The sequence below is a fragment of the Ranitomeya variabilis genome, chromosome 6 (genome assembly GCF_051348905.1).
Source record: "Ranitomeya variabilis isolate aRanVar5 chromosome 6, aRanVar5.hap1, whole genome shotgun sequence".
Classification (NCBI taxonomy): domain Eukaryota; kingdom Metazoa; phylum Chordata; class Amphibia; order Anura; family Dendrobatidae; genus Ranitomeya; species Ranitomeya variabilis.
Window position 1 is genome coordinate 579,168,924 of NC_135237.1, and position 26,554 is coordinate 579,195,477.

The 26,554-nt window shown below is 51.0% G+C and overlaps 1 protein-coding gene across 8 annotated transcripts in view; it reads right to left on the reverse strand.

Moving 5' to 3' along the window:
• The window catches only part of PLEC (plectin), a 447,362-nt gene that overhangs the window by 387,309 nt on the left and 33,499 nt on the right, over window positions 1-26,554 (reverse strand). For 3 of the 8 annotated variants that reach the window (XM_077271536.1, XM_077271535.1, XM_077271534.1), the window contains exon 1: window positions 23,875-24,040. The exons of 1 other annotated variant lie outside the window; for it this stretch is intronic. In XM_077271536.1, the coding sequence (XP_077127651.1) occupies window positions 23,875-24,003 (129 nt within the window). In that variant the 5' untranslated portion in view covers window positions 24,004-24,040. Of the gene's footprint in view, window positions 1-14,339; window positions 14,463-23,874; window positions 24,041-25,594; window positions 25,686-26,554 lie in introns of those variants that run through there. 4 more of the 8 variants (XM_077271542.1, XM_077271541.1, XM_077271540.1 and 1 more) reach the window with 3 other exon arrangements.

Below are 26,554 nucleotides of genomic sequence, written 5' to 3' on the forward strand. Positions count from 1 at the left end.
TCAACATAGTTGTTCAGGGGAAGGATACAAAAAGCTGTCTCAGAGATTTAACCTGTCAATTTCCACTGTGAGGAACATAGTAAGGAAATGGAAGAACACAGGTACAGTTCTTGTTAAGGCCAGAAGTGGCAGGCCAAGAAAACATCAGAAAGGCAGAGAAGAAGAATGGTGAGATCAGTCAAGGACAATCCTCAGGCCACCTCCAGAGAGCTGCAGCATCAACTTGCTGCAGATGGTGTCACTGTGCATCGGTCAACTATACAACGCACTTTGCACAAGGAGAAGCTGTATGGGAGAGTGATGCGAAAGAAGCCGTTTCTGCAAGCACGCCACAAACAGAGTCGGCTGAGGTATGCAAAAGCACATTTGGAGAAGCCAATTTCTTTTTGGAAAAATGTCCTGTGGACTGATGAAACCAAGATTGAGTTGTTTGGTAATACAAAAAGGCGTTATGCATGGCGGCAAAAAAACAGTGCGTTGTATAGGTGACCGATTCACAGTGACACCATCTGCAGCAAGTTGATGCTGCAGCTCTCTGGAGGTGGTCTGAGGATTGTCCTTGACTGATCTCACCATTCTTCTTCTCTGCCTTTCTGATGTTTTTCTTGGCCTGCCACTTCTGGCCTTAACAAGAACTGTACCTGTGTTCTTCCATTTCCTTACTATGTTCCTCACAGTGGAAATTGACAGGTTAAATCTCTGAGACAGCTTTTTGTATCCTTCCCCTGAACAACTATGTTGAATAATCTTTGTTTTCAGATCATTTGACAGTTGTTTTGAGGAGCCCATGATGCCACTCTTCTGAGGAGATTCAAACAGGAGAACAACTTGCAAGTGGCCACTTTAAGTAGCTTTTCTCATGATTGCATACACCTGGCTATGAAGTTCAAAACTCAATGAGGTTACAAAACCAAAAAAAGTGCTTTAGTTAGTCAGTAAAAAGTAGGTAGGAGTATTTAAAACAAGAAAATGATAAGGGTGCCCATACTTATGCTCCTGTCACATTTTGTTTGAATGCAGATTGCACATTTTCTGTTAGTACAATAAACCTCATTTCAAGGCAGAAACATTACTGTGACCAACAGTTATTAGATATATGAAACTGAAGTAGCTGTTGCAAAAAAAAACAATTTTTATAAAACATTAAGCTTAAGATTAATAGGGGTGCCCAAACTTTTTCATATGACTGTATATAACCCAGTCCTCCTGATTTTCAGAAACAAAACACCCAAGATAAGTCTCCAGGTTCTGTTTAACCAGTTCAATCTGCCCTTTAGACTGCGGTGGAAAAGCAGAAGAAAATGACAAATGGCTCCCCAAAATGCCCTCCAAAACTGGGAGACAAACCTCCCCGGTCAGAAACAAGATCGGTCAGGGACCCCATGTAATCGAATTATTTCCCTGATGAAAATACACGTGAGTCCAGAGTCTGCTGGGAATCTCCAATGGTTGGAGAGCCCCCGATGGACGAGTATGAGAGGTCTTAGATCGCAGACACTGCATGCGGCTACATACTCCCAGACTCCCAGGATGTCCGGCCAACACTGAATCATGATGTTCACTAAGGACACTAAGACGGAGATTAACGGGAACAGTTTACCACGTGGACAGGTAACAGGGGCGTCCTCCTGAGTGACAACAACCTCTCTTTCCAGCATAGATAATCACTACCCCCTTTTTGAAGAATAGGTACCGGTTCACACTAAAGTATTTAGTCAGCTGTTATGACCCCAATGGCGAGGGTCTCAGAGGAACGTGGAAGTCTGCAGAATACAAAAATCCAGCTCATAGGGCAGTGGTAACTGGGTTGACCATATATCTACTCCTAACGCCAACACTAGAAGTAGCCGGGGATCATTCCTACGTTGATTCTAGATGACACGCGCCAGACGGAGAATCTAGCTACCCCTAGTAGAGGAAAACAAAAGACCTTTCTTGCCTCCAGAGAAGGGGACCCCAAAGCTGGATAGAAGCCCCCCACAAATAATGACGGTGAGGTAAGAGGAAATGACAAACACAGAAATGAACCAGGTTTAGCACAGAGAGGCCCGCTTACTGATAGCAGAATAAAGAAAGGTAACTTATATGGTCAACAAAAACCCTATCAAAATCCACACTGGAAATTCAAGAACCCCCGAACCGTCTAACGGTCCGGGGGGAGAACACCAGCCCCCCTAGAGCTTCCAGCAAAGGTCAGGATATAGATTTGGAACAAGCTGGACAAAAATACAAAACCAAAACAAATAGCAAAAAGCAAAAGGCAGACTTAGCTGATATAACTGGAACCAGGATCAGTAGACAAGAGCACAGCAGACTAGCTCTGATAACTACGTTGCCAGGCATAAAACTGAAGGTCCAGGGAGCTTATATAGCAACACCCCTAACTAACGACCCAGGTGCGGATAAAAGGAATGACAGAAAAACCAGAGTCAAAAAACTAGTAACCACTAGAGGGAGCAAAAAGCAAATTCACAACAGTACCCCCCCCTTAGTGAGGGGTCACCGAACCCTCACCACGACCACCAGGGCGATCAGGATGAGCGGCATGAAAGGCACGAACTAAATCGGCCGCATGAACATCAGAGGCGACCACCCAGGAATTATCCTCCTGACCATAGCCCTTCCACTTGACCAGGTACTGAAGTCTCCGCCTGGAGAGGCGAGAATCCAAGATCTTCTCCACCACGTACTCCAACTCGCCCTCAACCAACACCGGAGCAGGAGGCTCAGCAGAAGGAACTACAGGCACAATGTACCGCCGCAACAAGGACCTATGAAATACATTGTGAATAGCAAACGACACAGGAAGATCCAGACGAAAAGATACAGGATTAAGGATTTCCAATATCTTGTAAGGCCCAATAAAACGAGGTTTAAATTTGGGAGAGGAGACCTTCATAGGAACAAAGCGGGAAGAAAGCCATACCAAATCCCCAACGCGTAGTCGGGGACCCACACCGCGGCGGCGGTTGGCAAAGCGCTGAGCCTTCTCCTGTGACAACTTCAAGTTGTCCACCACATGATTCCAGATCTGCTGCAACCTATCCACCACAGAATCCACCCCAGGACAGTCAGAAGGCTCCATATGACCCGAAGAAAAGCGAGGATGGAAACCAGAGTTGCAGAAAAAAGGCGAAACCAAGGTGGCGGAACTAGCCCGATTATTAAGGGCAAACTCAGCCAACGGCAAGAATGTCACCCAATCGTCCTGATCAGCAGAGACAAAACACCTCAAATAAGCCTCCAAAGTCTGATTGGTTCGCTCCGTCTGTCCATTAGTCTGAGGATGCAAAGCAGACGAAAACGACAAATCAATGCCCATCCTACTACAAAAGGATCGCCAGAACCTGGAAACGAACTGGGATCCTCTGTCTGACACAATATTCTCAGGGATGCCGTGCAAACGAACCACGTTCTGGAAAAACACAGGAACCAGATCGGAAGAGGAAGGCAGCTTAGGCAAAGGAACCAAATGGACCATCTTGGAGAAGCGATCACAAATCACCCAGATAACGGACATGCCCTGAGATAGCGGAAGATCAGAAATGAAATCCATGGAGATATGTGTCCAAGGTCTCTTCGGGACAGGCAAGGGCAAGAGCAAACCGCTGGCACGAGAACAGCAAGGCTTAGCTCGAGCACAAGTCCCACAGGACTGCACAAATGACCGCACATCCCTTGACAAGGAAGGCCACCAAAAGGACCTGGCCACCAGATCTCTGGTGCCAAAAATTCCCGGGTGACCTGCCAACACCGAGGAATGAACCTCGGAAATGACTCTGCTGGTCCACTTATCCGGGACAAACAGTCTGTCAGGTGGACAAGACTCAGGCCTATCAGCCTGAAATCTCTGCAACACACATCGCAGATCCGGAGAAATAGCTGACAAGATAACTCCATCTTTAAGAATACCAACAGGATCAGCGACTCCAGGAGCATCAGGCACAAAGCTCCTAGAAAGAGCATCGGCCTTCACATTCTTTGAACCTGGTAAATACGAGACAACAAAATCAAAGCGGGAGAAAAACAATGACCAGCGGGCCTGTCTCGGATTAAGGCGTTTAGCAGACTCGAGATACATCAGATTTTTGTGATCAGTCAAGACCACCACACGATGCTTAGCACCCTCGAGCCAATGACGCCACTCCTCAAATGCCCATTTCATGGCCAACAACTCCCGATTGCCCACATCATAATTTCGCTCGGCAGGCGAAAACTTCCTAGAGAAAAAGGCACAAGGTTTCATAACAGAGCAACCAGGGCCTCTCTGCGACAAAACGGCCCCTGCCCCAATCTCCGAAGCATCCACCTCAACCTGAAAGGGAAGTGAGACGTCAGGCTGGCACAAAACAGGCGCCGAAGTAAACCGGCGTTTCAACTCCTGGAAAGCTTCCACGGCAGCAGGAGCCCAGTTAGCTACATCGGAGCCCTTCTTGGTCATATCCGTCAAAGGTTTTACAATGCTAGAAAAATTAGCGATAAAACGACGGTAGAAGTTAGCGAAGCCCAAGAACTTCTGAAGACTCTTAACTGACGAGGGCTGAGTCCAATCAAGAATAGCTCGGACCTTGACTGGGTCCATCTCCACAGCAGAAGGGGAAAAAATGAACCCCAGAAAGGGAACCTTCTGTACACCAAAGAGACACTTTGAGCCCTTGACAAACAAAGAATTTTCACGCAAAATTTTAAAGACCAACCTGACCTGCTCCACATGCGAATCCCAATTATCAGAAAAAACCAAAATATCATCCAGATAAACAATCAAAAATTTATCCAGATACTTCCGGAAAATGTCATGCATAAAGGACTGAAAAACTGAAGGCGCATTGGAGAGCCCAAAAGGCATCACCAAGTACTCAAAATGACCTTCGGGCGTATTGAATGCGGTTTTCCATTCATCACCTTGCTTAATGCGCACAAGGTTGTACGCACCACGAAGGTCTATCTTGGTGAACCACTTGGCACCCTTAATCCGGGCAAACAAGTCAGACAACAGCGGTAAAGGATACTGAAATTTGACAGTGATCTTATTTAAAAGCCGATAATCAATACAAGGTCTCAAAGATCCGTCCTTTTTTGCCACAAAAAAGAATCCCGCACCAAGAGGGGAAGAAGACGGACGAATATGTCCTTTCTCCAGAGACTCCTTGATATATGAACGCATAGCGGTATGTTCAGGTACCGACAGATTAAACAGTCTTCCCTTAGGAAATTTACTGCCTGGGATCAAATCTATAGCACAGTCACAGTCCCTATGAGGAGGCAGTGCACTGGACTCAGACTCACTGAAGACATCCTGATAATCAGACAAATACTCCGGAACTTCCGAAGGCGTAGAAGAAGCAATAGACACAGGCAGGGAATCCCCATGAATACCACGACAGCCCCAACTTGAGACTGACATAGCCTTCCAGTCCAGGACTGGATTATGGGTCTGTAACCATGGCAGCCCTAAAACGACCAAATCATGCATTTTATGTAAAACCAGGAAACGTATCACCTCGCGGTGTTCAGGAGTCATGCACATGGTAACCTGTGTCCAATACTGCGGTTTATTTGCTGCCAATGGTGTAGCATCAATACCCCTAAGAGGAATAGGATTTTCTAATGGTTCAAGAGTAAAACCACAGCGCTTAGCAAATGAGAGATCCATGAGACTCAGGGCAGCACCTGAATCTACAAACGCCATGACAGGATAAGATGACAGTGAGCAAATCAAAGTTACAGACAGAATAAATTTAGGTTGCAAATTACCAACGGTGACAGGACTAACAACCTTAGCTATACGTTTAGAGCATGCTGAGATAACATGTGTAGAATCACCACAGTAGTAGCACAAGCCATTCCGGCGTCTATGAATTTTCCGCTCATTTCTAGTCAGGATTCTATCACATTGCATTAAATCAGGTGTCTGTTCAGACAACACCATGAGGGAATTTGCGGTTTTTCTATCACATTGCACCGAATTAGGTGTCTGTTCAGACAACACCATGAGGGAATTTGCGGTTTTGCGCTCCCGCAACCGCCGGTCAATTTGAATAGCCAGTGCCATAGTATCATTCAGACCTGTGGGAATGGGAAAACCCACCATAACATTCTTAATGGCTTCAGAAAGGCCATTTCTAAAATTAGCGGCCAGTGCACACTCGTTCCAATGTGTCAGCACGGACCATTTCCGAAATTTTTGGCAATACACTTCAGCCTCGTCCTGCCCCTGAGACATAGCCAGCAAGGCCTTTTCTGCCTGAATCTCAAGATTGGGTTCCTCATAAAGTAAACCGAGCGCCAGAAAAAACGCATCAAGATCAGCCAATGCCGGATCTCCTGGCGCCAGCGAAAAAGCCCAATCCTGAGGGTCGCCCCGTAAGAACGAAATAACTATTTTTACTTGCTGAGCAGAATCTCCAGATGAACAGGGTCTCAGGGACAAAAACAATTTACAATTATTCACGAAATTCCTAAACTTAAACCTGTCTCCGGAAAACAGTTCAGGAATCGGTATTTTAGGTTCTGACCTAGGATTTCTGATAACATAGTCTTGTATGCCCTGCACACGAGTAGCCAGCTGGTCCACACTTGTAATCAAGGTCTGGACATTCATGTCTGCAGCAAGCATAGCCACTCTGAGGTAAAGGGGAAGAAGAAAAAAAAAAACTCAGAATCTTCTTTCTTATAATCCCTCTTCTGCAATGCATTAAACATTTAATACTGGCCTGGCAAACTGTTATGACCCCAATGGCGAGGGTCTCAGAGGAACGTGGAAGTCTGCAGAATACAAAAATCCAGCTCATAGGGCAGTGGTAACTGGGTTGACCATATATCTACTCCTAACGCCAACACTAGAAGTAGCCGGGGATCATTCCTATGTTGATTCTAGATGACACGCGCCAGCCGGAGAATCTAGCTACCCCTAGTAGAGGAAAACAAAAGACATTTCTTGCCTCCAGAGAAGGGGACCCCAAAGCTGGATAGAAGCCCCCCACAAATAATGACGGTGAGGTAAGAGGAAATGACAAACACAGAAATGAACCAGGTTTAGCACAGAGAGGCCCGCTTACTGATAGCAGAATAAAGAAAGGTAACTTATATGGTCAACAAAAACCCTATCAAAATCCACACTGGAAATTTAAGAACCCCCGAACCGTCTAACGGTCCGGGGGGAGAACACCAGCCCCCTAGAGCTTCCAGCAAAGGTCAGGATATAGATTTGGAACAAGCTGGACAAAAATACAAAACCAAAACAAATAGCAAAAAGCAAAAGGCAGACTTAGCTGATATAACTGGAACCAGGATCAGTAGACAAGAGCACAGCAGACTAGCTCTGATAACTACGTTGCCAGGCATAGAACTGAAGGTCCAGGGAGCTTATATAGCAACACCCCTAACTAACGACCCAGGTGCGGATAAAAGGAATGACAGAAAAACCAGAGTCAAAAAACTAGTAACCACTAGAGGGAGCAAAAAGCAAATTCACAACAGTCAGCCACCAATTGTGCAAGTTCTCCCACTTACTGTATAAAGATGAGAGAGGCCTGTAATTGACATCATAGGTAGACCACAACTATGAGAGTCAAAATGAGAAAACAAATCCAGAAAGTCACCTTGTCTGATTTGGCAAGATTTATTTTGCAAAATTATGGTAGAAAATAAGTATCACCTAAACAAAATGCAAGAATTCTGGCTCTCACATCCCTGTAACTTCTTTAAAAGGCTCCTCTGTCCTCTGCTCATTTCCTGTAGTAATGGCTAATGTTTGAACTTGTTATCAGTATAAAAGACACACCCTCAAACAGTCTGACTCCAAACTCCACTATGGTGAAGACCAAAGAGCTGTCAAAGGACACCAGAAACAAAATTGTAGCCCTGCACCAGGCTGGGAATACTGAATCTGCAATAGCCAACCAGCTTGGAGTGAAGAAATCAACAGTGGGAGCAATAATTAGAAAATGGAAGACATACAAGACCACTGATAATCTCCCTCGATCTGGGGCTCCACGCAAGATCTTACCTTGTGGGGGGGGTGAAAATTATCACAAGAACGGTAAGCAACAATCCCAGAACCACACGGGGGGACCTAGTGAATGACCTGTATAGAGCTGGGACCACCGTAACAAAGGCCACCATCAGTAACACACTACGCCGCCAGGGACTCAGATCCTGCAGTGCCAGACGTGTCCCCCTGCTTAAGCCAGTACATGTCCGGACCCGTCTGAAGTTTGCTACAGAGCATTTGGACTATCCAGAAGAGTATTGGGAGAATGTCATATGGTCTGATGAAACCAAAGTAGAACTGTTTGGTATAAACAAAACTCATGTTTGGAGGAGATAGAATGCAGGAGACCTACTGTGAAGCATGGGGGTGGCAACATCATGCTTTGGGGCAGTTTCTCTGCAAAGGGACCAGGATGACTGATCTGTGTACATGAAAGAATGAATGGGGCCAAGTATCGTGAGATTTTGAGTGCAAACCTCCTTCCATCAGAAAGGGCATTGAAGATGAAACGTGGATGGGTCTTTCAGCATAATGATCCCAAGCACACCGCCAGGACAACGAAGGAGTGGCTTCCTAAGAAGAATATGAAGGTCCTGGAGTGACCTAGCCAGTCTCCAGATCTCAACCCCATAGAAAACCTTTGGAGGGAGTAAAAAGTCCATGTTGCCCAGCGACAGGCCCAAAACATCACTGCTTTAGAGGAGATCTGCATGGAGGAGTGGGCCAACATAACACCAACAGCGTGTACCAACCTTCTGAAGACTTACAGAAAACGTCTGACCTCTGTCATTGCCAACAAAGGAAATATAACAAAATACTGAGATGAACTTTTGTTAATGACCAAATACCGTATTTTTCGGACTACAAGACGCACTTTTTCCCCCCCAAAAAAGGGGGGAAAATGGGGGGTGCGTCTAATAGTCGAAATGCAGGCTTACCCGTGGCGGCAGAGGTGCGGAGATGAGGAGGCGCAGTGAGCGGGGTCCCTTTCCCCGGTGAGGTGATGCAGCAGCCCGGTAACCAGCAGAGCCGGGTGAATCCTGTTGTCATCAGTGGTGGCGGCCATCTTCCGGGGGCCGCGCGTGCGCAGATGAAGCGCTCTGCTTCCCGGGGCTTCAGGAAAATGGTCGTGGGATGCCGCCCGTGCGCAGATGGGGATCGCGGCGGCCATTTTTCTGAAGTTCTTAGCTTCAGGAAAATGGCCGCCACCACCGATAACAACAGCATTCACCCGGCTCTGCTGCTTACCGGGCTGCTGCATCACCTCACCGGGGAAAGGGACCCTCTCACACCATACCTGTCACTGCGCCTCCTCATCCCAGCACCTCCTCATCCCAGCACCTCCTCATCCCAGCACCTCTGCCGGTAACCAGTGCTGCAACCCTCCCATGGACACCAGCCCGTGGCGTCGCCCACCTAAGCAGGAAGGGACCCTGCTCAGGTGCACGCCGTACCGCATCACCCCACCTCTGCCGACACCATGCCTCCTGTGACCCTGCTCTGCCACCGCCAGCCTTCAGGTAAGATACTGTAAATTCGGACAATAAGATGGACCCCCCATCTTATAAAAAAATCTTTTTTTCTGCAATTTTCACCCCAAATTTGGGGTGCGCCTTATGGTCCGGTGCGTCTTATAGTCCGAAAAATACGGTACTTATTTTCCTCCATAATTTGCAAAATAAATCTTGCCAAAAATCAGACGGTGATTTTCTGGATTTGTTTTCTCATTTTGACTCATAGTTGTGGTCCACCTATGATGTCAATTACAGGCCTCTCATCTTTGTAAGTGGGGGAACTTGCACAATTGGTCGCTGACTAAATACTTTTCCCCCCCCACTTTGTCTTCCACCAGGAAAAACGAGATAAGACATCTACCTTAACCCCTTAATGACAGCCAATACGTCTTTTAACTGACCTGAGATATAAGAGCATAGCCTCCCCATACAGGTGACAATCTGGCTGCTGTCGGCTGTCCACTATAGCTGACAACTTGCTGCATCAGGCACGATCAGTGTTTGCACCGTCCAAATCTGTTTAACCCCTTAGATGCTGCTGTCAATAGTGACTACATCATTATATATGGTTAACAGAGTGTGGGGGCTTCCCTTTTATCCCAATTGGAACCATGAGATCATAATTTTGTGGTCCTAATGTTTGCCATGGCAATTCACAACCAAATAGCGGCCTTAGAGTCTGTAGTAATCTGTTCAGAAGTTAGAGATATTGAGGTGGTAAAAATACACATTTTCATTTCTGTCATGCCACTTGCATTAATTCTTGCAAAGCACCTGAAGGGTTAATACACTGCCTGACTGCAGTTTTCAATATGTCAGGGGGTTCTGTTTTTAAAATGGTTTAACTTGTGGGGCTATCCCAATATATGGGACACCTAAGGGCACTTCAAACCTGGATAGGTCCCTAAAAAAATAAATTTTGTAACTTTCTTAGAAAAAATGAAAAATTACTGCTACATTTTTAAACCTCCTAAAATGCTAACAAAATAAAACAACATTTTACAAATTATGCTGATGTAAAGCAGACATGTGGGAAATGTTAATTATTATTGTTTTTCTATGGTATGACTATCTGGATTAAAGAGATAATCATTCAAAGTTTGAAAATTGCTAATTTTTTAAATTTTTTTGCAAATTTCTGATATTTTTTATAAATAAACACAAAACATATTGACCTACATTTATCATTATCATAAAGTTTAGCGTGTCACGAAAAAACATTCTCAAAATCACTGGGATATGTTGAAGCGTTCCAGAGTTATTACCACATATAGTGACACTGGTCAGATTTAAAAAATTTGGCTCCGTCACTAAGGGGTTAATTAATGTGCTTGATCCCCAACCTATATGTAAAAAAACAATACCCATCTTGCCTATCGTGGTGTAAGACGTTTAGCTGATTCCAAGTATTCAAGATTTTTATGATCCGTGATTACCATAACTGGGTGAACCGCTCCCTCCAAAAAAAAAAAAAAAAAAAAAAAAAAGACGCCACTCTTCAAAAGCCCATTTGATTGCCAAGAGTTCCCTGTTAACAATGTCATCATTTTTCTCAGCAGGTGACTTTAAGAAAAATAAGCACATGGTCACTATTTACCCTGCGACAATACAGCCCTCACTCCCACCCCAGATGCTTCGACCTCCAACGATAAAAGGCTGAGACACGTCAGGCTGTATAAGGATTGACACAGATGGAAAAAACAGCTCTCCAACGTGTCAAACGCCTCCCTGGAAGAACTGGACCACTTGGAGAAGTCCGTCCCCTTCCTGGTCATATCTGTAAGAGGTTTGGCTACTACTGACAATTTTTTGATGAACTTAAGGTAGGAGTTGGTGAAATCTAAACCTTTGTAACGTCTTCAAATCCTCAGGACGATCCCAATCTAATACTGCCCGGACTTTCACCAGATCCATGCGAAAACCGGTGGATGTCAACACATCCTAGGAAAGGGATCTCCTCAACTGCGAACATACACCTCAAGTTTGACATGCAGTATAATTTATTGTCTGAGCATCTGTAAGACCTACCTGACATGTACCTGGTGTTACTCAAGGTCAGGTGAATAAATTAATATCCCATCCAGATAGATAACCATGAACCTGCCTAAAAGATAACTAAAGATGTCTTTAATGAAGTGCTGAAACACGGCGGGTGCGTTCATCAACCCAAAAGACATCACCAGATTCTCATAGTGTCCCTCAAGAGTACTGAACACCATTTTCCACTCATCCCTCTCTTTAATGCGGATGAGATTACACGCCCACGAGAGCCATCTTAGAGAACCATTTTGCCCCTACAATTTGGTTAAAGAGGTCAGGGATCAGAGGGAGCGGATACGGATCACGGACAGTGATCTATTGATTTCCCGGAAATCTAGGCAAGGACGCAACCCCCCATATTTTTTCTTAAAAGTAACCCGTGGCAACGGGGGATGAGGATGGTCTGATATGACCCTTTTCCATGATGTAGTCCTTCATAGCCTGTCTCTCTTTACCTGAGATGTTGTAGAGTCTGCTCTTGGGCAGCTTGGCCCCAGGAACGAGATTAATGGGGCAACCATAAGGACGATGGGGAAGAAGTTCTTGGCACCCCTGCTCCGAGAACATCCCCAGAATCCAACAGGTAACCAGGCACCGACTGGGTATTCACCCTAGCAAGCCTGGTACCCAAGCAGTGTCCTTGACAATACTTACTCCATTTTACTACTTCCCGAGTCTGACAATCTACTACAGGATTGTGCAGAGCGAGCCAAGGAAGTCCCAGTACCACCGGCGAGGGCAGGCCCTCTAGCACATAACAGTCCCACACCTCAGTGTGCATGGCCCCCCATCTGAAGCTGTAAGTCTCAGAGACTTGAGTAAAAGTGCCCCTTGTCTCAAGGGTGCGGAGTCGATGGCGATTATGGGTCTGGACAGAGTAAGTGGGATGAGGCCTTGATCCTGGATGAACCTAGTGTCGACCAAATTAAACCCTGCCCCACTGTCCAAAAATGCAGACACGTCCACCTTAAACCCACCCAGGTGGACTACAGCTGGTAGGAAAAATTGTGTCTTACCCCACGGAGGTGATGAGGACACCCGGGTTGCTAACTGCCACGCAACCTGGGCCACCTAGCTTTCCAGCAGCTGTTTACTATGTGGTCGGGAAGGACACGTGCCCACGAAATGGCCCTCTTTATCACAATTGAAACACACTTGCCCTTTACGGAGTACGGACCTGCAGGTCTCCGCCGTGTCTGTGGAGGTGTACGGACCTGCAGATCGCCGCCGTGTCTCAAGGGGGGGGAAAAAGGAACATACAGATCTCCGCTGTGTCTCTGGGTGGGTTGGGTACGGACCTGCAGATCGCCGCCGTGTCTCTGCCGGGGGGGGGGGGGGGGGGGGTGTACGGACCTGCAGATCTCCGTCATGTCTCTGGGTGGGTGGTGTATGGACCTGCAGATCTCCGCCGTGTCTTTGTGGGGGTGTACGGACCTGCAGATCGCCGCTGTGTCTCTGCCGGGGTGGTGGTGGTGGTGGGGGGGGGTGTACGGACCTGCAGATCTCCGTCGTGTCTTTGTGGGGGTGCACGGACCTGCAGATCTCCGTCATGTCTCTGGGTGGGTGGTGTATGGACCTGCAGATCTCCGCCGTGTCTTTGTGGGGGTGTACGGACCTGCAGATCTCCGTCATGTCTCTGGGTGGGTGGTGTATGGACCTGCAGATCTCCGCCGTGTCTTTGTGGGGGTGTACGGACCTGCAGATCGCCGCTGTGTCTCTGCCGGGGTGGTGGTGGTGGTGGGGGGTGTACGGACCTGCAGATCTCAGTCGTGTCTTTGTGGGGGTGTACGGACCTGCAGATCTCCGTCATGTCTCTGGGTGGGTGGTGTATGGACCTGCAGATCTCCGCCGTGTCTTTGTGGGGGTGTACGGACCTGCAGATCTCCGCCGTGTCTTTGTGGGGGTCTACGGACCTGCAGATCTCCGCCATGTCTCGGGGGGGAGGGGGGGGGGGGGGGTTTGGTGAACCTGCAGATCTCTGTCGTGTCTTTGTGGGGGTGTACGGACCTGCAGATCTCCACCGTGTCTTTTGTAGGGGTGTACAGACCTGCAGATCTCCACCGTGTCTCGGGGGGGGGGGGGGTGTTAGGTGAACCTGCAGATCTCTGCCGTGTCTTTTGTAGGGGTGTACGGACCTGCAGATCTCCGCCGTGTCTCTGGGTGGGTGGTGTATGGACCTGCAGATCTCCGCTGTGTCTTTGTGGGGGTGTACGGACCTGCAGATCTCCGCCTTGTCTCTGGGTGGGTGGTGTATGGACCTGCAGATCTCCGCCGTGTCTTTGTGGGGGTGTACAGACCTGCAGATCTCCGCCGTGTCATTCTGCTGATTATACTTATTATGGCAGGAATAGTAAATAATCCACTTTTTGGCCGGCGGAGGAGGACATGAGGGTGGTGACGAGGGGAGGGATGCACATTTGTGGTAGGATGCATAACGTGAGGGTCAGTATAACACCTACAGCCATAGGTAACATTACTACGCAATAACAGGAGGATCTAATGAGGTGCAAAGAGCTGTGTACTGGGGGTCCCCTGAGAACACCGCCATATGCCATTATGTCACTAAACACATTCAGACGTCACAGATACAGAAGTAGAGGCTTATGGGCCATGAGACACTAAACATGTTGCAGATACCGGGGTACGGGATCAGTGACCCCAGAACTATGCACCCCGCTATCACCTAGAGGGGCAGCAGGGCTGTAAACAGCTTCTTGGGGAAGGGGGGCTGCCATCACATACATCATGGCCCAGAAGCCTCTGGGAGAAGGTGAAGGTCTGGAGATTAATACCTGCACATACAGGCGTCCACGCCATGCCGTCATTTGTAGTGATTGTGGGGCGTCTGGGTTCCGAGGGGCCAAAGACCACCTCTGTTTACACACAGCAGCCGCTGATACCAGCTCATGGGCAGTCACGTGATCAACTTCGGACTCGTATCAGCCGTCACCACCTCATTAACCACAAGTTTCTCACTTCCTCCAAAATGTACAGCGGGGCCCCGCCTGCAGGACGCAGGAACCCACAAACACTGGGGCCACAGGGACCAGCACAAGAGCTGACACTCAGGAGGAATCACAGAAGACGTATGAGCACAGAGCGACCAGCACAAGAGCTGACACTCAGAAGGAATCACAGGGGACGTATGAGCACAGAGCGACCAGCACAAGAGCTGACACTCAGGAGGAATCACATGGGACATACGAGCACAGAGCGACCACCGCACAAGAGCTGACACTCAGGAGGAATCACAGGGGACGTATGAGCACAGAGCAAAGAGCACAAGAGCTGACACTCAGGAGGAATCACAGGGGACGTATGAGCACAGAGCGACCAGCACAAGAGCTGACACTCAGGAGGAATCACAGGGGACGTATGAGCACAGAGCGACCACCGCACAAGAGCTGACACTCAGGAGGAATCACAGGGGACGTATGAGCACAGAGCAAAGAGCACAAGAGCTGACACTCAGGAGGAATCACAGGGGACGTATGAGCACAGAGCGACCAGCACAAGAGCTGACACTCAGGAGGAATCACAGGGGACGTATGAGCACAGAGCGACCACCGCACAAGAGCTGACACTCAGGAGGAATCACAGGGGACGTATGAGCACAGAGCGACCACCGCACAAGAGCTGACACTCAGGAGGAATCACAGGGGACGTATGAGCACAGAGCGACCACCGCACAAGAGCTGACACTGAGGAGGAATCACAGGGGACGTATGAGCACAGAGCAAAGAGCACAAGAGCTGACACTCAGGAGGAATCACAGAGGACGTATGAGCACAGAGCAACCAGCACAAGAGCTGACACTCAGGAGGAATCACAGGGGACGTATGAGCACAGAGCGACCACCGCACAAGAGCTGACACTCAGGAGGAATCACAGGGGACGTATGAGCACAGAGCGACCAGCACAAGAGCTGACACTCAGGAGGAATCACAGGGGACGTATGAGCACAGAGCGACCACCGCACAAGAGCTGACACTGAGGAGGAATCACAGGGGACGTATGAGCACAGAGCGACCACCGCACAAGAGCTGACACTCAGGAGGAATCACAGGGGACGTATGAGCACAGAGCGACCACCGCACAAGAGCTGACACTCAGGAGGAATCACAGGGGACGTACGAGCACAGAGCGACCACCGCACAAGAGCTGACACTCAGAAGGAATCACACGGGACGTATGAGAACAGAGCAACCAGCACAAGAGCTGACACTCAGGAGGAATCACAGAGGACATACGAGCACAGAGCGACCACCGCACAAGAGCTGACACTCAGGAGGAATCACAGGGGACGTATGAGCACAGAGCGACCACCGCACAAGAGCTGACACTCAGGAGGAATCACAGGGGACGTATGAGCACAGAGCAAAGAGCACAAGAGCTGACACTCAGGAGGAATCACAGGGGACGTATGAGCACAGAGCGACCACCGCACAAGAGCTGACACTCAGGAGGAATCACAGGGGACGTATGAGCACAGAGCGACCACCGCACAAGAGCTGACACTCAGGAGGAATCACAGGGGACGTATGAGCACAGAGCGACCACCGCACAAGAGCTGACACTCAGGAGGAATCACAGGGGACGTATGAGCACAGAGCGACCACCGCACAAGAGCTGACACTCAGGAGGAATCACACGGGACGTATGAGCACAGAGCGACCAGCACAAGAGCTGACACTCAGGAGGAATCACAGGGGACGTATGAGCACAGAGCGACCACCGCACAAGAGCTGACACTCAGGAGGAATCACAGGGGACGTATGAGCACAGAGCGACCAGCACAAGAGCTGACACTCAGGAGGAATCACAGGGGACGTATGAGCACAGAGCGACCACCGCACAAGAGCTGACACTCAGAAGGAATCACACGGGACGTATGAGCACAGAGCGACCACCGCACAAGAGCTGACACTGAGGAGGAATCACACGGGACGTATGAGCACAGAGCGACCAGCACAAGAGCTGACACTCAGGAGGAATCACAGGGGACGTATGAGCACAGAGCGACCAGCACAAGAGCTGACACTCAGAAGGAATCACAGGGGACGTATGAGCACAGAGCGACCACCGCACAAGAGCTTACACTCAGGAGGAATCACAGATCAGAGAACGCGCCTTGTGTATGGTCGTAGGGATGCATCTGACGTATGGCTTATAGGGGATGCAGGTCATGCACGGTTGGAGGGACACATCTGATTATGGGGTGATGGGAGGTTCGGGGGGGGGGGGGGACATCTGATTATGGAGTGATGGGAGGTTCGGGGGGGGGACATCTGATTATGGAGTGATGGGAGGTTCGGGGGTCACATCTGATTATGGGGTGATGTGAGGTTCGGGGGTCACATCTGATTATGGGGTGATGTGAGGTTCGGGGGGGGACATCTGATTATGGGGTGATGTGAGGTTCGGGGGTCACATCTGATTATGGGGTGATGTGAGGTTCGGGGGGGGACACATCTGATTATGGGGTGATGTGAGGTTCGGGGGTCACATCTGATTATGGGGTGATGTGAGGTTCGGGGGTCACATCTGATTATGGGGTGATGTGAGGTTCGGGGGGGGACATCTGATTATGGGGTGATGTGAGGTTCGGGGGGGGACATCTGATTATGGGGTGGTGGGAGGTTCGGGGGGACACATCTGATTATGGAGTGATGGGAGGTTCGGGGGGGGACATCTGATTATGGAGTGATGTGAGGTTTGGGAGGGAGACATCTGATTATGGAGTGATGGGAGGTTCGGGGGGGGACATCTGATTATGGAGTGATGGGAGGTTTGGGGGGGGGACACATCTGATTATGGAGTGATGGAAGGTTCGGGGGGGGACACATCTGATTATGGGGTGATGGGAGGTTCGGGAGGGGGACACACATCTGATTATGGAGTGATGTGAGGTTTGGGGGGGACACATCTGATTATGGAGTGATGGGAGGTTCGGGGGGACACATCTGATTATGGAGTGATGTGAGGTTTGGGGGGGACACATCTGATTATGGAGTGATGGGAGGTTCGGGGGGGGGGGACACATCTGATTATGGAGTGATGGAAGGTTCGGGGGGGACACATCTGATTATGGAGTGATGGAAGGTTCGGGGGGGGGGACACATCTGATTATGGAGTGATGGGAGGTTCGGGGGGGGACACATCTGATTATGGAGTGATGGGAGGTTCGGGGGGGGGGGACACATCTGATTATGGAGTGATGGGAGGTTCGGGGGGACACATCTGATTATGGGGTGATGGGAGGTTCGGGGGGGGGGACACACCTGATTATGGGGTGATGGGAGGTTCGGGGGGGACACATCTGATTATGGAGTGATGGGAGGTTCGGGGGGGGGGACACATCTGATTATGGAGTGATGGGAGGTTCGGGGGGGGGGGACACATCTGATTATGGGGTGATGGGAGGTTCGGGGGGGACACATCTGATTATGGAGTGATGGGAGGTTCGGGGGGGGACATCTGATTATGGGGTGATGTGAGGTTCGGGGGGGGACATCTGATTATGGGGTGGTGGGAGGTTCGGGGGGACACATCTGATTATGGAGTGATGGGAGGTTCGGGGGGGGACATCTGATTATGGAGTGATGTGAGGTTTGGGAGGGAGACATCTGATTATGGAGTGATGGGAGGTTCGGGGGGGGACATCTGATTATGGAGTGATGGGAGGTTTGGGGGGGGGACACATCTGATTATGGAGTGATGGGAGGTTCGGGGGGGGGGACGGGACACATCTGATTATGGAGTGATGGGAGGTTCGGGGGGGGGGGACGGGACACATCTGATTATGGAGTGATGGGAGGTTCGGGGGGGGGGGACATCTGATTATGGAGTGATGGGAGGTTCGGGGGGGGGGACACATCTGATTATGGAGTGATGGGAGGTTTAGGGGGGGGGACACATCTGATTATGGGGTGATGGAAGGTTCGGGAGGGGGACACATCTGATTATGGAGTGATGGGAGGTTCGGGGGGGGGGGGGACATCTGATTATGGAGTGATGGGAGGTTCGGGGGGGGGGGACACATCTGATTATGGAGTGATGGGAGGTTCGGGGGGGGGACACATCTGATTATGGAGTGATGGGAGGTTCGGGGGGGGGGGACACATCTGATTATGGGGTGATGGGAGGTTCGGGGGGGGGACACATCTGATTATGGAGTGATGGGAGGTTCGGGGGGGGGACACATCTGATTATGGAGTGATGGGAGGTTCGGGAGGGGGACACACCTGATTATGGGGGTGATGGGAGGTTCGGGGGGGACACATCTGATTATGGAGTGATGGGAGGTTCGGGGGGGGGACACATCTGATTATGGGGTGATGGAAGGTTCGGGAGGGGGACACATCTGATTATGGAGTGATGGGAGGTTCGGGGGGGACACATCTGATTATGGAGTGATGGGAGGTTCGGGGGGGGGGACACATCTGATTATGGAGTGATGGGAGGCAGTGGCGTAGGAAGGGGGGTGCGGGGGGGGCGGGCCGCCCCGGGCGGCACAATGCGGAGGGGCGGCCAGTGGCGTAGGAAGGGGGGTGCGGGGGGGGGCGGGCCGCCCCGGGCGGCACAATGCGGGGGGCGGCACAATGCGGGGGTGAGTCAGTGGCGTATCTAGGGGGGAGCAGCCGGCAGGGGGGCGCAGTCGGGCCGCCTAAAGCGGCGGTCCGCAGTGTCTCCCCCGGCGGCTGCATTCTGTCACCCCCCGCGCTGGGAGTCAGCTGTTCTCTGTGCCGACTGTCAAGCTGACAGCCGGCACAGAGAAGCTGCGGCGCGCCGGCTCCCAGTGTTCAATTGTACTCGTATCTGTGATGCGAGTACAATTGAAGCTCTGACTGCCGGGTCAGAGCGACGCCAGCAGCGTGATCAGGTCATGTGATCACTCTGCTGACGTCACTCACCTGCGCGGCAGAGCAGGAGATGCAGAGCGGTGGTAAGTGCTCCAGTGGAGCTGAAGACACCGAAAGTGCAGGGGGGGGGGGATTTAATGTGAGGGGATGGGGGGCATATATTGTGGGGGGGATTTAATGTGAGGGGATGGGGGGCATATATTGTGGGGGGGGGATTTAATGTGAGGGGATGGGGGGCATATATTGTGGGGGGGATTTAATGTGAGGGGATGGGGGGCATATATTGTGGGGGGGGATTTAATGTGAGGGGATGGGGGCATATATTGTGGGGGGGATTTAATGTGAGGGGATGGGGGGCATATATTGTGGGGGGGATTTACTGTGAGTGGGGATGGGGGGCATATATTGTGGGGGGGATTTAATGTGCGGGGATGGGGGGGGATATATTGTGGGGGAATTTAATGTGCGGGGATGGGGGGGATATATTGTGGGGGGGATTTACTGTGAGTGGGGATGGGGGCATATATTGTGGGGGGGATTTACTGTGAGTGGGGGGGATTTAATGTGCGTGGGGATAGTGGGATATATTATTGGATTGGGGATATTTAATATGAGTGGAGATGAGGGGATTTATTGTGGGGGGAGATTTAATGTGAGTGGAGATGGGGGATTTAATGTGTGGGGGAGATCTGAGGACACAAAATGAAGAGCAAAGGGGGAGATGGGGGGCATATATGAGGAAACAGTATGGGGGATGGGTGCAGACAGCTTGGGGTCAAACGGGGGGATGTATGCGGATACAGTATGAGTAGCGATGTGAAAAACGTATGTGGACAGAGTACGGGGAGTGAGGGTGTTGGGATGTGTGCATGCGTAGCATGGGGGACAGTGTAAGGGCACAGCCAGGAGGGGACAGTATACCAAGGAGGGGGAGTGTGATGAGAGAGTACAGTATAAATACTGGGCCCTATAGGGGGGACACAGTGTGAGAGGTCAGTGTGAAGAGGGGTCCGGTATAGAAAGGGGAGGTCAGTGTGAAGAGCATGTACCATAAGAGGGACAGTGTTGGGGTCATATTTTGTGCAGACAATATAGTGAGGGGCAATTTTTTATTCAGGAGCATTATAATGACACTTGTATCTTTAAGGGCGTCATGTGGAGATTTTCTGCAAAAGAACGGAGAAGATGGAAGTCTGCAGAGACGGCTGTGGATCAGAAAACTCATCATGGGATCTGGACAATATGAAGAAATGAAGGAGAACAACTCCAGAGGCGACGTCATCTATAAGGTACCTGGATGTACATGTTATTGGTGATACTAACTAACTCTCATGTTTTTATTTATGTTAGGAGCATTAAAGGGGATGTCCAGGTTTGTAATGAGTCTGCAGTCATTCTTTGTGACTGCAGACTTCTGACTTCTCACAGTCCGCACTGCACACTGTCAGGATTCTCTGGTGCTGGCGATTTACATACATGCGGTCACATGCTGACTAGACATGTGTGGCCTCACTCTATGATAATGAACTGAGCGAGGCCGGGCACGTCTAGTCGGAATGTGGTCAGAAGTATACAAATCACATGCTTGTGCTGACATGACCGTCCACCGGCCAGGGAGAATCTTAGAAGTGTGCAGTGCATTAGTTGTGAGAATTCAGAAGCTGCGATGTCAGGATTCAGCTCTGCAGGTTCCAGTCGTCGACACATGGACACGTCACTCATATGCGATTTTCATACTCGTGGTCCTGTAACAACGAGCTTCTCTTCTGCTTCTCTCAGTTTTTCACTGAACATTGGGAGCTTAAGGGAGAGGAGCTCGTCGGTACATGACTAAGTGTGAAAATCGCATACATTCGGGGGGGGGGCGCCAAACTCGGGAACAGCCCCGGGCGGCAAAAGCTCTAGCTACGCCCCTGATGGGAGGTTCGGGGGGGGGGGACACATCTGATTATGGAGTGATGGGAGGTTCGGGGGGGACACACCTGATTATGGGGTGATGGGAGGTTCGGGGGGGACACACCTGATTATGGGGTGATGGGAGGTTCGGGGGGGACACACCTGATTATGGGGTGATGGGAGGTTCGGGGGGGACACATCTGATTATGGAGTGATGGGAGGTTCGGGGGGGACACATCTGATTATGGAGTGATGGGAGGTTCGGGGGGGGGGGACACATCTGATTATGGAGTGATGGGAGGTTCGGGGGGGGGGGGACACATCTGATTATGGAGTGATGGGAGGTTCGGGGGGGGGGACACATCTGATTATGGAGTGATGGGAGGTTCGGGGGGGGGGACACATCTGATTATGGAGTGATGGGAGGTTCGGGGGGGGGGACACATCTGATTATGGAGTGATGGGAGGTTCGGGGGGGACACACCTGATTATGGAGTGATGGGAGGTTCGGGGGGGGACACATCTGATTATGGAGTGATGGGAGGTTCGGGGGGGGGACACATCTGATTATGGAGTGATGGGAGGTTCGGGGGGGGGACACATCTGATTATGGAGTGATGGGAGGTTCGGGGGGGGGACACATCTGATTATGGAGTGATGGGAGGTTCGGGGGGGGACACATCTGATTATGGAGTGATGGGAGGTTCGGGGGGGGGACACATCTGATTATGGAGTGATGGGAGGTTCGGGGGGACACATCTGATTATGGGGTGATGGAAGGTTCGGGAGGGGGACACATCTGATTATGGAGTGATGGAAGGTTCGGGGGGGGGGGGGGACATCTGATTATGGAGTGATGGGAGGTTCGGGGGGGGGACACATCTGATTATGGAGTGATGGGAGGTTCGGGGGGGGGACACATCTGATTATGGAGTGATGGGAGGTTCGGGGGGGGGGACACATCTGATTATGGAGTGATGGGAGGTTCGGGGGGACACATCTGATTATGGGGTGATGGGAGGTTCGGGGGGGGACATCTGATTATGGAGTGATGGGAGGTTCGGGGGGACACACCTGATTATGGGGTGATGGGAGGTTCGGGGGGGACACATCTGATTATGGAGTGATGGGAGGTTCGGGGGGGACACATCTGATTATGGAGTGATGGGAGGTTCGGGGGGGGGGGACACATCTGATTATGGAGTGATGGGAGGTTCGGGGGGGGACACATCTGATTATGGAGTGATGGGAGGTTCGGGGGGGGGACACATCTGATTATGGAGTGATGGGAGGTTCGGGGGGACACATCTGATTATGGGGTGATGGAAGGTTCGGGAGGGGGACACATCTGATTATGGAGTGATGGAAGGTTCGGGGGGGGGGACATCTGATTATGGAGTGATGGGAGGTTCGGGGGGGGGGACACATCTGATTATGGAGTGATGGGAGGTTCGGGGGGGGGACACATCTGATTATGGAGTGATGGGAGGTTCGGGGGGGGGACACATCTGATTATGGAGTGATGGGAGGTTCGGGGGGGGACACATCTGATTATGGAGTGATGGGAGGTTCGGGGGGACACATCTGATTATGGGGTGATGGAAGGTTCGGGAGGGGGACACATCTGATTATGGGGTGATGGGAGGTTCGGGGGGGGGACACATCTGATTATGGAGTGATGGGAGGTTCGGGGGGGGGGACACATCTGATTATGGGGTGATGGGAGGTTCGGGGGGGGGGGACATCTGATTATGGAGTGATGGGAGGTTCGGGGGGGGGGACACATCTGATTATGGAGTGATGGAAGGTTCGGGGGGGGACACATCTGATTATGGAGTGATGGGAGGTTCGGGGGGACACATCTGATTATGGAGTGATGGGAGGTTCGGGGGGGACACATCTGATTATGGAGTGATGGGAGGTTCGGGGGGGGGGGGGGACACATCTGATTATGGAGTGATGGGAGGTTCGGGGGGGGACGACACATCTGATTATGGAGTGATGGGAGGTTCGGGGGGGACACATCTGATTATGGGGTGATGGGAGGTTCGGGGGGGGGGGGGGGGACACATCTGATTATGGAGTGATGGGAGGTTCGGGGGGGGGACGACACATCTGATTATGGAGTGATGGGAGGTTCGGGGGGGACACATCTGATTATGGAGTGATGGGAGGTTCGGGGGGGGGGGGACACATCTGATTATGGAGTGATGGGAGGTTCGGGGGGGGGGACACATCTGATTATGGAGTGATGGGAGGTTCGGGGGGGACACATCTGATTATGGAGTGATGGGAGGTTCGGGGGGGACACATCTGATTATGGGGTGATGGGAGGTTCGGGGGGGGGGCACATGCCGGTGTACGGAGCCACATGCCGGTGTACGGGGCCCTCGGGCTCACAGGTGCAGATGCCACACACCGCTCGGCTCTGCAGTGCTGCAGGCAGGTACGGTGGAGGAAGGGTTAATAACTGCCCCCATCCTTCCTTGTGCTGCGGCTTCTGTACCTTTATTATTGGGCAGTGACCCCAGCCCCAGGCCTCACTCCGACCTCCCCATCATCCACTCACCGCAGCATCAGCATCCAGAGACCACCGCAAGATCCATCCACAGCAAGAGCCTGGAGAGCTGAGGGGCCGGGAGCCGCCCACACACCCGGCCCGCCCACACAGCAGCGCCGACCACGCCCCTAGCGGCATCAGACAGCCAGGGATACACACCGGGGGAGGAGCCGGGAGCCGCCCACACAGCAGGGCCGACCACGCCCCTAGCGGCATCAGACAGCCAGGGATGCACACCGGGGGAGGAGCCGGGAGCCGCCCACACAGCAGCGCCGACCACGCCCCTAGCGGCATCACACAGGAACTGGGAGCCGCCCACACAGCCAGCTACGCCCCTAGCGGCATCACACAGCCAGGGATAGAGAGCGACTGAAGAGAGAGAGAGACAGCAGAGAGCGACTGAAGAGGAGAGAGAGAGACAGCAGAGAGAGCGACTGAAGAGGAGAGAGAGCAGAGCGTGACTGAAGAGGAGAGAGACAGCAGAGAGCGCGACTGAAGGAGAGAGTGACAGCGACTGAAGAGGAGAGAGAGCAGAGAGTGACTGAAGAGGAGAGAGAGAGCAGAGAGCGACTGAAGAGGAGAGAGACAGCAGAGAGGGCGACTGAAGAGGAGAGAGAGCAGAGAGTGACTGAAGAGGAGAGAGACAGCAGAGAGGGACTGAAGAGGAGAGAGTGACAGCGACTGAAGAGGAGAGAGAGTGCAGAGAGGGCGACTGAAGAGGAGAGAGACAGCAGAGAGGGCGACTGAAGAGGAGAGAGAGTGACAGCAGAGAGGGCGACTGAAGAGGAGAGAGAGTGACAGCAGAGAGCGACTGAAGAGGAGAGAGAGCAGAGAGGGCGACTGAAGAGGAGAGAGAGTGACAGCGACTAGAGGAGAGAGAAACAGCAGAGAGCGACTGAAGAGGAGAGAGAGAGAGCAGAGCAGAGAGCGACTGAAGAGGAGAGAGAGAGAGCAGAGAGCGACTGAAGAGGAGAGAGAGTGACAGCGACTGAAGAGGAGAGAGAGACAGCAGAGAGCGACTGAAGAGGAGAGAGAGAGACAGCAGAGAGCGACTGAAGAGGAGAGAGAGAGACAGCAGAGAGCGACTGAAGAGGAGAGAGAGACAGCGACTGAAGGAGAGAGAGACAGCAGAGAGCGACTGAAGAGGAGAGAGAGACAGCGACTGAAGGAGAGAGAGACAGCAGAGAGCGACTGAATAAGAGAGACAGCGACTACAGAGGAGAGCATTCTGAGAGAAGGTGAGCACTTCAGGGGGACTTATTACACTAAGCTTCCACATGGCCAGCAGTGTTGTAGATTGCGCCATAACAGACATAGACCCAGCAAACATCGTAGTGAACTCCAAGACCTACTTATCAGGCCACAAGCAGACACTGCTGTACATGAGATCAATGGAGAAGCCACCTGTCACGATTGAACTGACGAGAGACCTGGGACCAGGGGCTCCTTTCCTGGCCCTATCACTAGGGGGTGCTCTAGCTCACCCTGTTCCCCGGGATACTTCAGAAGGCAAAGATGCCAGGGTCTCCACCCTAGCACTTTGTCTGTTCCCTTCCCCCACCCAAGGAAGAGGGGCGCAACTATGCATCGCAGTACACCAACCCAACAGGGTAACACAGACAAGGGTGAACTGAAAACTCCACACACAAAATATACACTCACATATAACAGAGGAATCCACCAGGGTGTGTAGGGAGGGGAAGAATAAGGAATTTCCAAGCATACAAACCAGGAAACAGCCGCTAATAAACTCCTCCAGCTCTCCTTCACAAAACCAACTTCTCACACTCCTATGTCATACTGCAATTGCTAACTCAGACAAGGACTTGGTAATCAAGCCCAGATTTTATAGGGGAAAGGAGTGGCTAACCGAGCACAGCTGAACGCAGGAATCTCCAACATGGCCGATTAACCCCTGTTCTGCTGAAAGAAATAAACACATTTAATACAGTGGAGACGTGCTTCTTCTCAGCGGCAGAGTAGGAGCCGCCAGTCGCTGCAGTCTTCTGGCTCCATTCCATTGCAGTAACCCCGTGAGCCCCAAATGACTGGTCTCCACAACCTTCCACCGTCCTTCATGGCCCAAACAGGTAGCCACTGACCAGCAACATGACCAACGGAAGCGAGATTCAAGAGCTACTTGTAAACTTTAACACACGTCCCTATACACCAAACCAGCAAGGGGTTAACCTGGCAGTGAACGACTTTAACCCCTTCACCCCAGCAGCTTTTTTCGGTTTTGCGTTTTCGTTTTTCGCTCCCCTTCTTCTCAGAGCCATAAGTGTTTTATTTTTCCATCAATATGGCCATGTGAGGGCTTGTTTTTTGCGGGACAAACAACACGATTGCTTTTACCATGTCGTGTACTAGAAAATGGGAAAAAAATTCCAAGTGTGGTGAAATTTCAAAAAAAGTGCAATCCCACACTTGTTTTTTGCTTGGCTTTTTTGCTAGGTTCACTAAATGCTAAAACTGACCTGATGTTATGATTCTCCAGGTCATTACGAGTTCATAGACACCAAACATGTCTAGGTTATGTTTTATCTAAGTGGTGAAAAAATTCCACACTTAGCTAAAAAAAAAAAGAATTGTGCCATTTTCCGATACCCGTAGCGTCTCCATTTTTCGTGATCTGGGGTTGGGTGAGGGCTTATTTTTTGCGTGCCGAGCTGTCTTTTTTATTGATACC